Below are 14263 nucleotides of genomic sequence, written 5' to 3'. Positions count from 1 at the left end.
AGTCCGCACATGAGCAGGATAACATGGGAATCCAAAAAATGGTCTGTGAATCTAACCTTCTCCAGAGTCTGCACCGTATTGAAACAGGCCAGACTGCAATCTACAGGAAACCGATGAACTGAGAACTTGCATTCTTCCGCTGTTAGTCTCACCATCAGTCACTTCCTTTCAAGCAATATTCAAGTTCTGTATCGGCAAGTGCTTGCCTGTGTATGTTATAAACTGAATGGAATGCTGGTACAGTGCAACCTTGATTTTCCGAACATCAATTGTCCGAATTTCGGATTATCCGAACAAGATTTCAAGGTCCCATAAAAATGGCATTAGGCAACTCAGCATTCAGTTGTCAGTTAAATAGCATTATGGCGTGCATTACTGGATAACCGGCACTCATATTATCGTTTGTTTATGAACAAATCGATTATCCAAATGATCAATTATCAGAACAAAATACTTCCCGCCCATCTCTTTCAGACAATTGAGGTTCTACTGTACTCTGTATTCCAGGATACTGAGACAAGGAGACATTGATTTAAAAAATAACCAATGTCATACAGTAGGAAATATTTTCTGTAAAATTCTGTGAAATGAATAATCTTTTCTGCAAAGATTGGTATCTTCAGCAACAATTTGCTAAGTAGCTTAATGGAAAAATGTACAACTGTGAGTATGTGCATATATTTAGCTACTTGAATAGGGGAAAATAAGGATTTTAAAGTTTTGAATGGAAGATTTGAAATAAGCCAAATGGGAACACCAATATATTTGCCAAAAAATTTGTATTACAGATTAGTGATTAAGTAGTGCAACATAACTAGCAGGTACAATTAATATTTAGGACTCATTTCAGCGATTTTTTTCATGCTAAATAAAATTAATTTACTAAGTTGTAAAATCCAGTAGCTGTAAATGATAACATGATTGTAGCAATCCAGCAAATAATGACACCGTAGAAACAATAGTTTTTTTTCTCTCTAAAGATTCTGCCCTGATAATAACCATAATGGCATCTCATTGCTGGGATAATATTTATTGCAATATTTTGGCATTTTCTGTAACATGAAAGTGAAAGGAAAACAACAGGTGAAATATTTACTGCTTACATCTGATAATGAAAATAACATGCAATAACAAACCTTTCTCAAAGTTTGAGCAATGCAACTAAAAGTCAAGCCTGTTATTCAATTAACTGGAATTGATTGTGTGAAAGATTTTTATTCCCAGTAATGACTTAACAGTCTGTGAATGGTTTTCTAGAATCTTGTGTGGCAACAATAGATGACAAAATAACTGCGGATGTTGTTCATGAACTTGCTGAATGTTGTTCATTAAATGCGACACCTTAAAACCTGTCAAAGTGATCTTCATTTTGATTACCAAAATACAGCTAAAAGGAAATATAGGTTCCCAAAGGTATTTTTTCCCCCTGCACTCATCAAGACAAATGCAAGAATGCCAAACTTCAAATGATCTGAACAATTTATGTCACAGAAGAGGATGATGATTGACTGGCAACATCGTACTGCTGTGCACAAATAGGTTATTCTGCTTGGCAGTGAGATGAAACACATCTAGTCAGTCAAGTTAAAATTAAACTGGGTGAAGCCACCCAGAAAACATGTCAGTGAAAGAAAGAAATGTCAATGTGATGTTGCAGATACCAATGCAGAAATATAGGTTAATTTGTAACAAGGGTAGGGGTAGGTTAGTATTCTGTAAACACACTCTTAGGGATGCTTAAATGGCTAGATGACTAGTGTACAGTTCATAATAAATGACAACAGTACAGATTTGATTCCTGTTCTGGTGGAGGGAGACTTGGGACCTGCTTGATTGTGGAAGGCAATGGCAAACCAACACTGACACAAAAGGCCAAGAAATTGGCTGAGATTGGCCTGAAGAGCTGCCTTTGAGCAGAGCACACACAAGAGACATGCTCTTACCATTCATCATGAACAATCATAATGGCAGGTGGGGCCTGGACCCTTTAACATCATGCAGAACTGCTCTGAAAACAGCTCCATGTAACCCTCCTCAAAACATGCATTCAGTGGAGGTTGGGAGATCATTGGAAATGGTATTTAACAAAGTTTGTGAAAAGATTTGTAGCTCAGGTGCTCGTTGTTGTGGTTCTGTTCGCTGAGCTGGGAATTTGTGTTGCAGACGTTTCGTCCCCTGTCTAGGTGACATCCTCAGTGCTTGGGAGCCTCCTGTGAAGCGCTTCTGTGATCTTTCCTCCGGCATTTGTAGTGGTTTGAATCTGCCGCTTCCGGTTGTCAGTTCCAGCTGTCCGCTGCAGTGGTCGGTATATTGGGTCCAGGTCGATGTGCTTATTGATTGAATCTGTGGATGAATGCTATGCCTCTAGGAATTCCCTGGTGGTTCTCTGTTTGGCTTGTCCAATAATAGTAGTGTTGTCCCAGTCGAATTCATGTTGCTTGTCATCTGAGTATATGGCTATTAAGGATAGCTGGTCGTGTCGTTTCGTGGCGAGTTGGTGTTCATGGATATGGATCGTTAGTTGTCTTCCTGTTTGTCCTATGTAACCGCTAACGATCCGTATCTCTTTTAACCACTTGGACCTATCAATTCAGTTGAATTTACCGGCTTCTGACTACAATAATGATAGGTTGTGGAAGCAAGCATATGTTACGAATTCCTTTTTCAATAAACAGTGAAATAGCAATGTAACAAGTCACAAGTCAGGAGTGTGATGGACCATTCTCCATCCACCCTGTTGGGTGCATTTCCAACAAAACTCAAAGCTCAACTCCAAACCAAAGCATCCCATTTGTTCAGCATCCCATAACATTTACACCATTCACTTTATCCCCCACATTGAAGCACGGTAGAAGCAGTGCATACCATCTATAAGACGCAATGTAATAATTCACTAGGGCTATTATGACAGCATGTTTCAAACCCACAACCTCTTCCACTTGGAATCGTGCATGGGAACAAGTTGCTCACCATTCTAACCTTGAACTCTGTTGGGATTCCTTCACTGTCACTGGGTCAAAATCCCAGAACTCACTCCCTAACAGTGCTATGGGTTACCTACATCCCAAGGACTACAGTGGTTCAGGAAGCCAGCTTGCTATCATGTTCACAAGGGTAATAATGGCTGGGAAATAAATGCTGGTCGAGTCAGAGACACCCAGATGCAATGAATACATTTTTAAAAAAAGATGCATGAAAATAGATCATTCAGGCTCTTGAATCTGTTGATGATTTGGAGATGCCAGTGTTGGACTGGGGTGTACAAAGTTAAAAATCACACAACACCAGGTTATAGTCCAATAGGTTTAATTAGAAGCACACTAGCTTTCGGAGCGACGCTCCTTCATCAGGTAGTTGTGGAGGAGACAATTGTTAGACCCAGAATTTACAGTAAAAGTTTACATTGTAATGTAACTGAAATTGTACATTGAAAAATACCTTGATTGTTTGAGGAGTCTTTCATCTGTTCGAATACCATGACAGCTTCACTTCTTTCATGTGTAAATCACAATTTTTAAAAAAAAGTTGCATTCTCAGGTTAACTGTAACAATTGGTGTTAGCTAGACAATATGTTGAAGGTGTTAGTCCCGTGTTCTCTGTCTGTGCCATAATGTTTAGGCTGATTCTAATCTAAAAAGTGAGATAAGAGTCTCACATGAATTCATGTAGTTTTTGAGGAAAGTACAATGTAACTCTGCAAGTACAAATTCACCCCACATGTAGAGTGGTCTAAGTCTGTGAGAGGATGCATGTGTGAGTGTGTGTGTCTGAAAGGGAGTGTAGGAGTGTCTGTGTGTGTATGGTGCAATGGTGGTCACCTATAGTGTGACATGAACCCAAGGTCCTGGTTGAGGCCCTCCCTGTGGGTATGGAACTTAGCTATCAGCCTCTGCTAGGCCACATTTCACTGCTGGCTGTCCCGAAGTCCGCCTTGAAGGATGGTCACCTGTTGAGCCACTCAATTCAGTTATGATTGATACATACATGACTCCAGCTCGTTTGGTTCTGTAGAGATACTTTATTGTCCCTTAATCCTCTAGGTCTTTTGGTAGAATGTCTTACTTGGCATTAACCAAAGAGACAAAAATTCTCTTTAAAGAACCCCAATTTACAGCAAGAATATCTAAAAGATAAAACTTTTAGCATGTGTTTTCATGTGTTATATTAAGGCATTTGATTATGTAATTTGTAAAAAAAATACAAGTGATAAACCACCTGGAAAATACTTCATTGGACAGAATTATCATGCAGGAAGCATACACACAGCCTGCTGTTTCCATCCATAATGTCCTTTATGGAAGGAAACATATCTGCAAACTGTACCTGATCTGCCCTACGTGTACTCCATCTCCACAGTAATGTGGTTGAATCTTAACTGACCTCTGAAATGGCTTAGCAAGTCACTCATTTAGATCAAATCACTTCCTGCATGTTGTTAATATGCCTCCGTAGTTCCAGTGAGATCAGATCCATCACATGCTTTCAAATGTTTGTCTCGGACAGCATCAAGTCCAATCAAAGACATGAAAGACACTAAAAATATCACAGACTGACATTATACAACGAGTAATGTTAAAAAGGGAAGACATTTTTTCAAGGCAGATCAAAATCCTACAAATCACAGCCAAAAGCTGGCATAACATGTAGTGCAAAACTGTTTTTTTGGCTTTCATTAGTAACTTTGTGTTAATGTTGGAGGTGAAAAGATCTCATCTTAAATTCCATGAACCAGCAGACACCATAACAATTACTGGATTCAAATCCAAAGAGAAACATTCCTTTTATGTCTCTGCTAAGGGAATTGTGCACAAACAGCATAAATAAAGAGAAGGAAATACAATTTGGTGATGGTGGGGTGGTAGCTGGAGAAGTTAGATTTGCCCTATAGCACTTCACCTCTGAACACTGATATCAAAGCAGACTGAACTGGATTGATCATTTGCATTTGTTAACTTAGTATTAAATTATCTTACTTACTGTACATATTAACTCAAATTCTTTGTACCAATAATATTTTCCTTTGGGTAAATTACACTGTCTTTTGGAATTAGAGTAGACAGTTTCCAGGAATCTCAATGTCTACTGTGTATTTGGGTGTGCATCACTAAGTGCAGCACTGTGGAATTGGAAAACTTCTGTGCAAAATACAATGGACCTATTGATACTACAGTGCCAACATTTAGTAGTATAGCAAACCCAACCTTTAAATAAACTCACTACTTAACAAATTATAAACACATGATGTGCAAATACATTATCTTTATTTGTAAGTTTAAAGATTGAGTTACCAGTACAAATTGATATTTTATGTATAAAAATGCTGTAGTCAATTCATCCTTACTTTCTTTCCATCTGAGAAAAAAGCAATTTTATAATAGTCTCTATTTCTCTTACCCTCAAAACATTACATTTTTTAAAAATCTAGATTAAAAAATTCAGGTCACTTTTCAAACATGCCAAGTGAAACATTCCATGTAGCTAGGAATGTGGATGGCAATAAACAAGTGTTGGTCTGAACTGAACCTTTTTGCAGGAGCCCTCCCTAATAACTATAACTAGGTGACCGGTTTGATTGTTAATGTCAAATTTATTTCAGCAAGTAAATGAACACCAAAGTGGAGCAGAACCCAATCAAGTTTAGCATTAAATAGATTATTTTCAAGGATCATCTTCAGTGGCAATCTAGCATTACTATAGTTCACTGTTTTTACATTTTGAAAGCAGTAATATTGTAGTATAGTGTGGCATTAGTGAATAGCATCAATGTTGCTTGACATTGGATCTTTTTAGTTATGCAGAGTGACTGCTCCTACAGCAACTTCACAAACCCTGCACCAATTTGTTCCATATTTTATTGCCCAGGTACAAAGTGGGAACTCTAGCCAAAGAGATGCCTATTTTGAAAGCAGTTTTGACTAAATATAGGTGTAATCAACTCTGAAAGCTCAAAATGAAATATGATAAAAGGTCCTGCTCCTGGTGAGCAAAGTTACGAGGGCTGGGGAGAAATTATAACATAGCATGCAAAAACATTTTTCTTCCCCAGAAAAGGTTTGCAACTTGGATAAGTAAATTATATTTAATATAACGTTAAACAGGTGCATTGCAAGTTGTAAAAGCATGAGTGTCTTCTGCATATGGTTCAAAAGTAGCCAATACATTCCATTTCCTCTTGTCCCTATTCTATATCTTTATAGTCTTCAGTAAGTGGATCAAAATACAGGGATGTCAAATTATTTTTGTTTATTGGTGGGCTGCACAGAACAATAGTATGGAAACTTGAGAGAAGGGAAGGCACAAATGTTAAAAGCAAGATTCCTATTAACGTTCGTTTATTTATATACCTTAAGCTTATGTTTTGTTGAAATAAAAAGACATGTTGTTAAGCTTCTCACACAGTACTCATCAGGACAGATGCAAGAATGCCAAAATTTCAAAGGGAGTAATGTTGTGAGATAATCTTGGATCTGTTCTGATGAAATTTGAGTCTGTCCAATTGAATGCAAGGTGAAAAGCTTCAAAAGCATATTTGTTTTCAGCCATACTCCAACTTTGTACTACCAAAGTTACTATTCATATCTTAAGTACTGAATATAGCAGACATTGGTGTACTAATTTAGAACTTACCCACCAAAAGAAGCAATAGCATTAAACATGGATCTGTGCAAAGCTTCAATCCTGCGAAATTCAACCAAGATCATTGAACAAGCAAATCTGAGTTGCTCTGACCATGGATTTGCAGGATGTTGGGAGGGTAAAGGGCACAGATGGTCTTATGCCATAGGTTAGGCATCCCAGATATTAAAGAATAAGAGACAAAGATAGAAATTGCTGTAAAAGCTCAATGGGTCTGGCAGCGTCTGTGGAGAGAAATCAGAATTAAATTTCAGGTCCAGTAACCCTTCCTCAAAATACAGACAGAATTCTGAGGAAGAGTCACTCGACTTGAAACGTTAACTCTGATTTCTCTCCACAGATGCTGCCAGACCCGCTGAGCTTTTCCAACAATTTCTATCTTTGTCTCTGATTTACAGCATCCACAGTTCTTTCACTTTTCATTAAAGAACAAGGGCAAGAAACTCCTCAAACCACAACTAAATAAAGAACGAAAGTGGGCATTGTAGGTTTGTTGCTGCTTTCTCTTGTGCGAATATTTGAACCGTTACAGTTGAAACAGCACATTGGTATCACTTAATGAGATTGTGATTTTCTTCTTTTCAAAAAGAAACTCATATCAGAACAACGTCACCATCACACACAAAGAAAAGTGATTTTAAAGAAAGTCTGAAAATACTTAACTTATTTATAAAATAAATCCTTTATTATGCAGTGTAATGAGTGAACTTGCGTAATTTTGTGCAACAGTGAGTTACAATGTGGTCTTATTTCATATACATAAAATGTGTACATTAGTAGAAAATCATGGAATGCAACATTGTGCTTAACTACAGATATCACAACAAAAGTAAATGGTGCATTTCGATTCTTTCTTTTTGGAACATTTTGAGAAAAATACCTATTTCTATAATAAAATATGTTTTGAAGTTGCCTGAAGAAAAAAATATTTCTTCTGTAAACTGCAATTGCCAGCTCAAGCAGACATTCCGCAATTTCTTTAGTTTAAAGCCAAATAGAATTGAGCAGACACTGGTTTGCATACAAAAGATGCAGAGTTAGAGGTCACTTTCGCCATAGAGTGCTGTGGAGAAGGACATGTAGTCCAGGGAGCCTGGAACTGCATCCGGCCCAGTGTAGGGTGCCATTCTAGCAATGCAGTATTCCGCCTGGTCTGGAGGTAATTCACGACGCAGCTCCTCAGCTGTGATGTAGTTCTGCAAGGTAGAAGAATATAAGTGCCATTAAAGAATGCAGTTGCTTCCAGTCAAAATGTAAGCTGGAGTTTCCACCTTCTCAGATGATACTGTTTCAACACTGGCGCACTTGGAAATTGTAGTACGAATTCTCATTCACTTTGTAGTTCACAGCAGGATTCACTATTAATTACAGTTCTTAGCTTTTTTTAAAAACTGAAATCAAGAGTAAATATTTTAGGTTGGTGAAAATGATACAAACAGAACAGAAGGGCGAAAAATATTCGTCTGAACCAAAGGGGAACCTTTATTTTAAAGGAAGTATAAAATTAAAGAGAATACAGACGGTTCTGCTATAATGTGTCTTTCATTAATGCAAATTGGCTGTTACATAATTGGGTGAATAGGGATCGCTTTTTCTAAAACGTGACTTTTTAAAGTGTGTGTTGGCTATAATGCGATTATATTGCCAACACTAAGTGTATTTGTATTGTGCAGGGTTGCACTAGAATGCATCTACTGAGTAAATAGCAGAATACCGATATGGGGTGTTAAATTGCACATTGTCAATGGCACATTAAGGAAAGCTATATTCAATGTTTGTACAAACTGACACACATGCTGTTATATTCTATTTACTATACAGCTATATTGAGGTGAATGGAGCTGTATAGTAAATAGAATATAACAATCTTGATACAAAATTATTTGTTTTGTATTCCTGCCCTAAATATTTGTGTGTGTTGGAATGGTATAAACAGACAACAAGACCACAAGAACTACAAGTAAGGGAAGGCTATTCAGCTTCTCGAGGTTTCTCTGCCTTTCACGAACAGTGTGGCTGATCTGCTTGTGGCTTCAACTCCAATCCAGTCTGTTCCCCCAATAACCTTGACTCTGTTGATCAACAAAATCCAACTAGGTACAAAATTCTAACCTCAGTGCAAACCTTTGTCATTCCCTGCCCCCACACCGAACCTGATAAACTCCGTCTCAAACAGGTGACAAGCTAATGATGCAAAAATGTATTGCAGCCCATGGTGAAAAGGTGAACTGTATCAAATGAAGTGAATAGAAGTCTAATTCTTTACCATGTTTGAATTCAATTCAAGAACTCACCTTGTCACCAGCTAGAACTTTAAATGAGGCCATGACTTGGTCAGCAGTGTCTGTGTCTGTGGTTTCTCGAGACATGAAGTCCAGGAAGGCCTGGAACGTTATGACACCCATGTTGTTGGGGTCAACGATGTTCATGATGCGTCCGAACTCTGTTTCACTCTGAAATCATCAACCACAGTAATTATACCAATGTCTCATCAGAATCAAAAAGAGGACCATTATCTTTCCCACACCACTATCCATTGTTTGGTCTAAATGAAGCTCACTTCCACATTTATCATTTTACAGCAACAAAACTTTGTCCTCAATCAGGAATTATTGACTTGACAGATTCATGACTGGGTACATTCAAGGTTAAACAAACACAAATCAGAATTCAATGTACCAAATCTCCTGATAAAAGTGTTAGCTCACCTCTCATTCAGAGGTGTGGTTCAAGTCTATTCGAGGACCTGAGCGGATCACATCGATTGACATTTTGGTATAGGAATGAGGGAGTGCTATATTCTTGCAGCCTTTAGCTATGGTAGATGCAAAACCAAGGACCTGTCTGATGTGTAGATGGTCATAAAAGACCCAATGCCATTTATTTCCCCCCTCCTAAAATTAGTTGGGGAACTTTTCTGTTTCTTCAGCCTCAAGTAAACAAGTAGAATAGGTTAAGTGGCCATTTAAACTTGGTACTGCTGTCTCCTCATTTCGCCTACGTTTCACAAATAGGGAATTAATTGCCAGCAATTTTCTTTCTGGAATACGTTGGGGGTATAAAGCATACTAACAGGATTCAAGCTTAAATCTCTCTACTCAATCATGCCATGGTGCACACAACACATTCAAGGAGAATTAGATCCTCATTCGTACAAAAAACATTCCCTGTTTACTTATAAAAGTTGGGATTTTTAAGGGAAATCTTACAGTGAGAGAAGCCAGGTGGAGATGATGAGAATCTTGGGAAAGCAATCCCGAGCCCAGGGCTGAGAATACAACTGGCGTAGGTCTCTCAAAGGGAAGCACTTATAAGAGGCTGAAGGAAAGATTATAGAATAGAACCCCTAAAGTGCGGAGGCAGGCGTTTGGCCCATCAAGTACACACTGGCCCTCTGAACAGCATCCCAGCCAGAACCATCCCTTACCCAATCCCTGTAAACCTGCATATTCCATGGCTAATTCACCTTGCATGCACATCCCTGGACACTATGGGCAGTTTAGCATGGCCAATCAACCTAACCTGCACATCTTTGGACGATGGGACGAAACCCACACAGACACGGGGAGAATGTGCAAACTCCACGCAGATAGTCGCCTGAGGGTGGAATCAAACCCAGGTCCCTGGCACTGGGAGGCAGCAGTGCTAACCACTGTGCTGTCCAATTTATAAGAGGCTAAAGTTCTGGGACAAAGTATTCAGTGAGGAGAGAGCAGTAGATGAGTGGAAGGTCATCAAATTTAAGTACAATGTCACCAATAGGCCACTTTCAGGAAGAGAACAGAGGAAATTCCAACAATTTCCTCTTTAATTTCACACTCCTGGCCCCCTCCGGCACACAGGCAATTACTCTGATATAGGCCGCAGCATCACATGTCAGCAGGGTATGCCACCTCAGGGGAGGGGTAACTATGGTCAAGTCAGACTGTATGCTGACCTGAACAGGGGTCCAAATGGATTCGCTTCCTGAATCCAGAGGATGGCATGTATAGCCCCAGTGGTCATTCGGCTACAATCAGCAGAGGAAGGCGATCAAGGCACAATCTGCACTAGATTAACCCTGAGCGACCTCAATATTTAGGCAAGTCCTGATCAGGTGGGGCTCACTTAGAAACCAGGGCAGCTGCAGAAAGTTGGTTGTCTGCATTACTAGCATTATTAGTGGCTCAAAGGTACCCATTTGCTTAGATTTTTATCTAAATTTGCTTAAATTTGGCTTGTTACATCTCAGCATGATATTGGAAGGAAGTAAGACATTTATATGGCAAAGCATTAACATTTCTTACCTGTTGGGTGAAAGCACAAGATTATTAACTAAAAGGCCTTCTTCAGGTGGTTCTGTGAGATCTCCTGACATAATTTATTCATTATCATTGTGTGGGGACTGAAAATGTCATCTCCAAAACGTGTGAGAAATAAAATAAAAGGGAGGGGAAACTTTGGGCAGATCCTTTCAGAATAATTATATTTTTTTTAAAAAAACAGCAAATCTGTGAGGTAAAGGCCAATTCGTCATTGAGCTACACCATACCCCTTTCTGTTAAAATAACATGGATGTAATCAACTTATTCAATAAGCCCATATTATATACAGTCATGAATTGACCCCCCAATTAACCTATATCCTACATCCCAAATTTTGGCAACTGATGTCCACTCCCATTTCCCCAAATTCTCTCTCCCAGTTTACAAGAAGAGTGCTGAGCTCCAGAGTGTTTGCTATCGGCCCAGGTATTATCTACTGCTCATCATCAATAAGTTTCACCGTAACAGGATACTCTTTATTATCATTGGAATATTGTGAAAGCATTCCTGTCAGCACAAATATGGTGATGAGTAGTCTGGTTCCCTTATTCTGCTCTTCCCTACATCATCCACAAACATTGCCAGTTGCAATATTACAAGTATGTTGTTGGAGGATCATAAATGCTGAATAGGAATTCGGCTTCAATCATCAAATTTCCCTATTATTTAAAGAGCGTAGCATTCTGTTTGACAGCTCATCATAAGCATGACAAGAATTTAATGTGCAAGATTCTTGGGAATATCAGGAGTACAGCAAATCATGGGAACAGGACTTTACACCCATTCTGCGTGCCTATCGAACAAGGTATTGTGACAGGAGTCTCCATCGCAAAACTATCTACAATTCACATAAAAATTGAATGATTTCAAAATGATTTAAGACAGAAATCCATTAGTGAGAATTCATGGCTGTCTGTTTACTAAAACCACTGCGAAAGGGAATCCCATCTGTGGGGCACTCAATTGATACATTGCTCTTTCATCTCTGGAGTCAAACTTTAAAATCCAATCCAGCCCCAAAAGTCAATAAAACATCAAATTTCTGATGATGTAAACTCTAGTTTTACATATGTTCCCAGTTCAACATACTTTATAGCATAGTAAGCAGTACCTCAGCCCTCTGTACCTGTACTGGTTATTTGACAGACCAATCCATTTAGTCTCAACTCCCTTGGTCTGTCCTTAGTTTTTGTTATTTCTCACTTCCAAATGTTTATCTAATTCCCTTTTGAAAGATACAATTAACTCTGCTCCCAGGACCCTTCAGGCAGTACAGATCACAAAAACTCCAATAATTTATTTAAATGCAAACTTGCTGCCAATCATCTTAAATTGTGGGACAATTAGGTCACCACCTCTTTAAAACTTAATAGGAATCATGTCAATATGTACTCATTATCCTCTATTTGAAATTCTGATGGTCTTTTTACCATTTATTCCACCTTATTTTTTCAAATCTCCAGTTAGTGAGGTGAACATTTTTTTCCAAACTTAAAAACATACAAACTGTAGTGAACATTTAAACTTGACTGACTGTATAATCTTGTGCCCTTTGCTTCATCCAAAAACTGCAGTCCCCCCCCCCCCCCCCCCACCAAGTTGCTCTATATTTACACAATGCAGAAGGAACACAATGGGTCATTCAACCTTACAGGCCCACTCCAACTTTCATTTAGGTAATGACTGGTCCTCCTGAATTCCACTTTTGTGCCTTTGGTCCATATTCCTTAATAGTCTTACATGATTCTGTCATAATCTTGACAGTTCCCATTGTCTAAGAATCCACAATTCTTTGAGTGAAGAGAATTCTAAATGTGCATTATTGGGGCTTGTGTCATGTTATGGAACAGAGAGACCTAGTGGGTCAAGTACATAATTCTTTGAAGTTTGCATTACATATAGATAGAATGGTCAAGAAAGCATTTAGCATACTTGCCTTCATTGCTCAGACTCAATTATAGGAGTTGGGACAATTTCTTGAGGTTGTTCAGGAAGTTGGTGAAGCATTTTCTGAAGTACGTGGGCAACTCTGGTTTTCCTGTTATAAGAAGGATACTAAGCTGGAGAAGGTTCAGAAGGGAGTTATCAGGATGTTGGCGGGAATGGAAGGTTTGAATTATAGGGAGAGGCTGGATAGGCTGGGACTTTTTCACTGGAGTGTAGGAAGTTGAGGGATGACCTTATAGGAGATTTATAAAATCATGAGGGCTATAGATAAGGTAAATGGCAGGTATCTTTTCCCTAGGGTGGGGGATTTCAACACTAGGGGGCATATTTTTAAGATGAGAGGAGAAAGACTAAATAAAGACATGAGAGGCAATTTATTTTGTTTAAAAAATGGGGTGGCTCATGTGCAGAATGAACTTCCAGAGGAAGTAGTAGATGTGGGTACGATTACAATGTTTAAAAGACATTTGAATAAGAAATGTTTGGAGAGATATGGGCCAAGTGCAGGGAGGTGGGACTAGTTTAGATTGGGATTATAATTTGGTTAGACCGAAAGATCTGTTTCCATGCTGTATGACTGTAACTTTATATTTTTGCAAATTACATGGAGCAAGCCAAAAGAAAATTGCCATCTTTCAGCTTGTATGTGTAATCTTTAATAATTTCAGAGTGGTGCATCTCATCATATCATAGACTTCCATTCTGCTATGACTTTAAAGATTGCAGAAATTCATAAGCAGTGGTTCCGAACTGGCAAGTCCAAAGACGGAGATGTTTCTCTACACAGTGGTTCAGCAAAACTTCTGTGAGGCACTGCAGCTTTAGTTCAACGTGTCAATAGTCTTAAAGGTGACCGAAATAAAACAAAACTCAGTATCTGGATGAAGCAAGTCACTAAACCGTACATGTGCTGTTCTGCAACAAAGACCACTTAACATGGATCTCTTACATTCATCGCCCTGCTTCAGAACCAGGCTTTAATACATTGAAAATAGTAGAAGGAATGGGAAGTCACCATACCAGATTGTAACCCATGGAGATAAGGCAAGCTTTGAAATCATCACTGTCCATCATTCCAGTCCTCTTCTACAGAGAGAGGAGGAAGGAGACACCAACAGGACAAAAATAAAAGCAGAGCGGAAGGTAATCACGACAAAAAAAGGAGAATGAGACAGCAAAGTGCAAGACAAGCAAATGAAAGAAACGTTTCAACAATGTATCAAGGTGGAAGAAGAAACACAGGAGAGATTAAAAACAGGTGAATAGCAGATAGTGCGGTTCAAACATCATGGGCAGGAAAAAATTAGTTGAAGAGGAAGATGAATTACAAGAGAACCACCACAAACAGAGACAATAGGTCAAGACATAAAGACAA

At 38.7% G+C, this 14263-nt stretch overlaps 1 protein-coding gene across 1 annotated transcript; it reads right to left on the bottom strand.

Annotated features, from left to right (window-relative positions):
* Window positions 1–7300: 7300 nt before the first annotated feature.
* LOC122547295 (alpha-actinin-1) lies at window positions 7301–14237 on the bottom strand. Its single transcript, XM_043685946.1, has 3 exons — window positions 13909–14237; window positions 8932–9090; window positions 7301–7833 (listed from the first exon to the last, which is right to left on the bottom strand). The coding sequence occupies exons 1-3, from the start codon at window positions 13960–13962 to the stop codon at window positions 7675–7677; spliced, it is 372 nt and encodes a 123-aa protein (XP_043541881.1). The 5' UTR covers window positions 13963–14237; the 3' UTR covers window positions 7301–7674.
* Between the last annotated feature and the right edge of the window lie 26 nt (window positions 14238–14263).

The sequence above is a fragment of the Chiloscyllium plagiosum genome, unplaced genomic scaffold, assembly GCF_004010195.1.
Source record: "Chiloscyllium plagiosum isolate BGI_BamShark_2017 unplaced genomic scaffold, ASM401019v2 scaf_8534, whole genome shotgun sequence".
In the NCBI taxonomy this organism is placed as follows: domain Eukaryota; kingdom Metazoa; phylum Chordata; class Chondrichthyes; order Orectolobiformes; family Hemiscylliidae; genus Chiloscyllium; species Chiloscyllium plagiosum.
Note: the sequence above shows the minus strand (reverse complement) of the source record. Positions and strands in the feature narration are given on the sequence as shown.

Excerpts from the sequence above, each read along its gene's own strand:
- LOC122547295 (XM_043685946.1), bottom strand. The coding sequence starts at position 13,962 with ATGATGGACAGTGATGATTTCAAAGCTTGCCTTATCTCCATGGGTTAC. Across the intron at positions 9,091-13,908 it reads TCTCCATGGGTTACAATCTG|AGTGAAACAGAGTTCGGACG; the intron begins GTATGGTGACTT and ends TGATGATTTCAG. Across the intron at positions 7,834-8,931 it reads AAGTTCTAGCTGGTGACAAG|AACTACATCACAGCTGAGGA; the intron begins GTGAGTTCTTGA and ends TCTACCTTGCAG.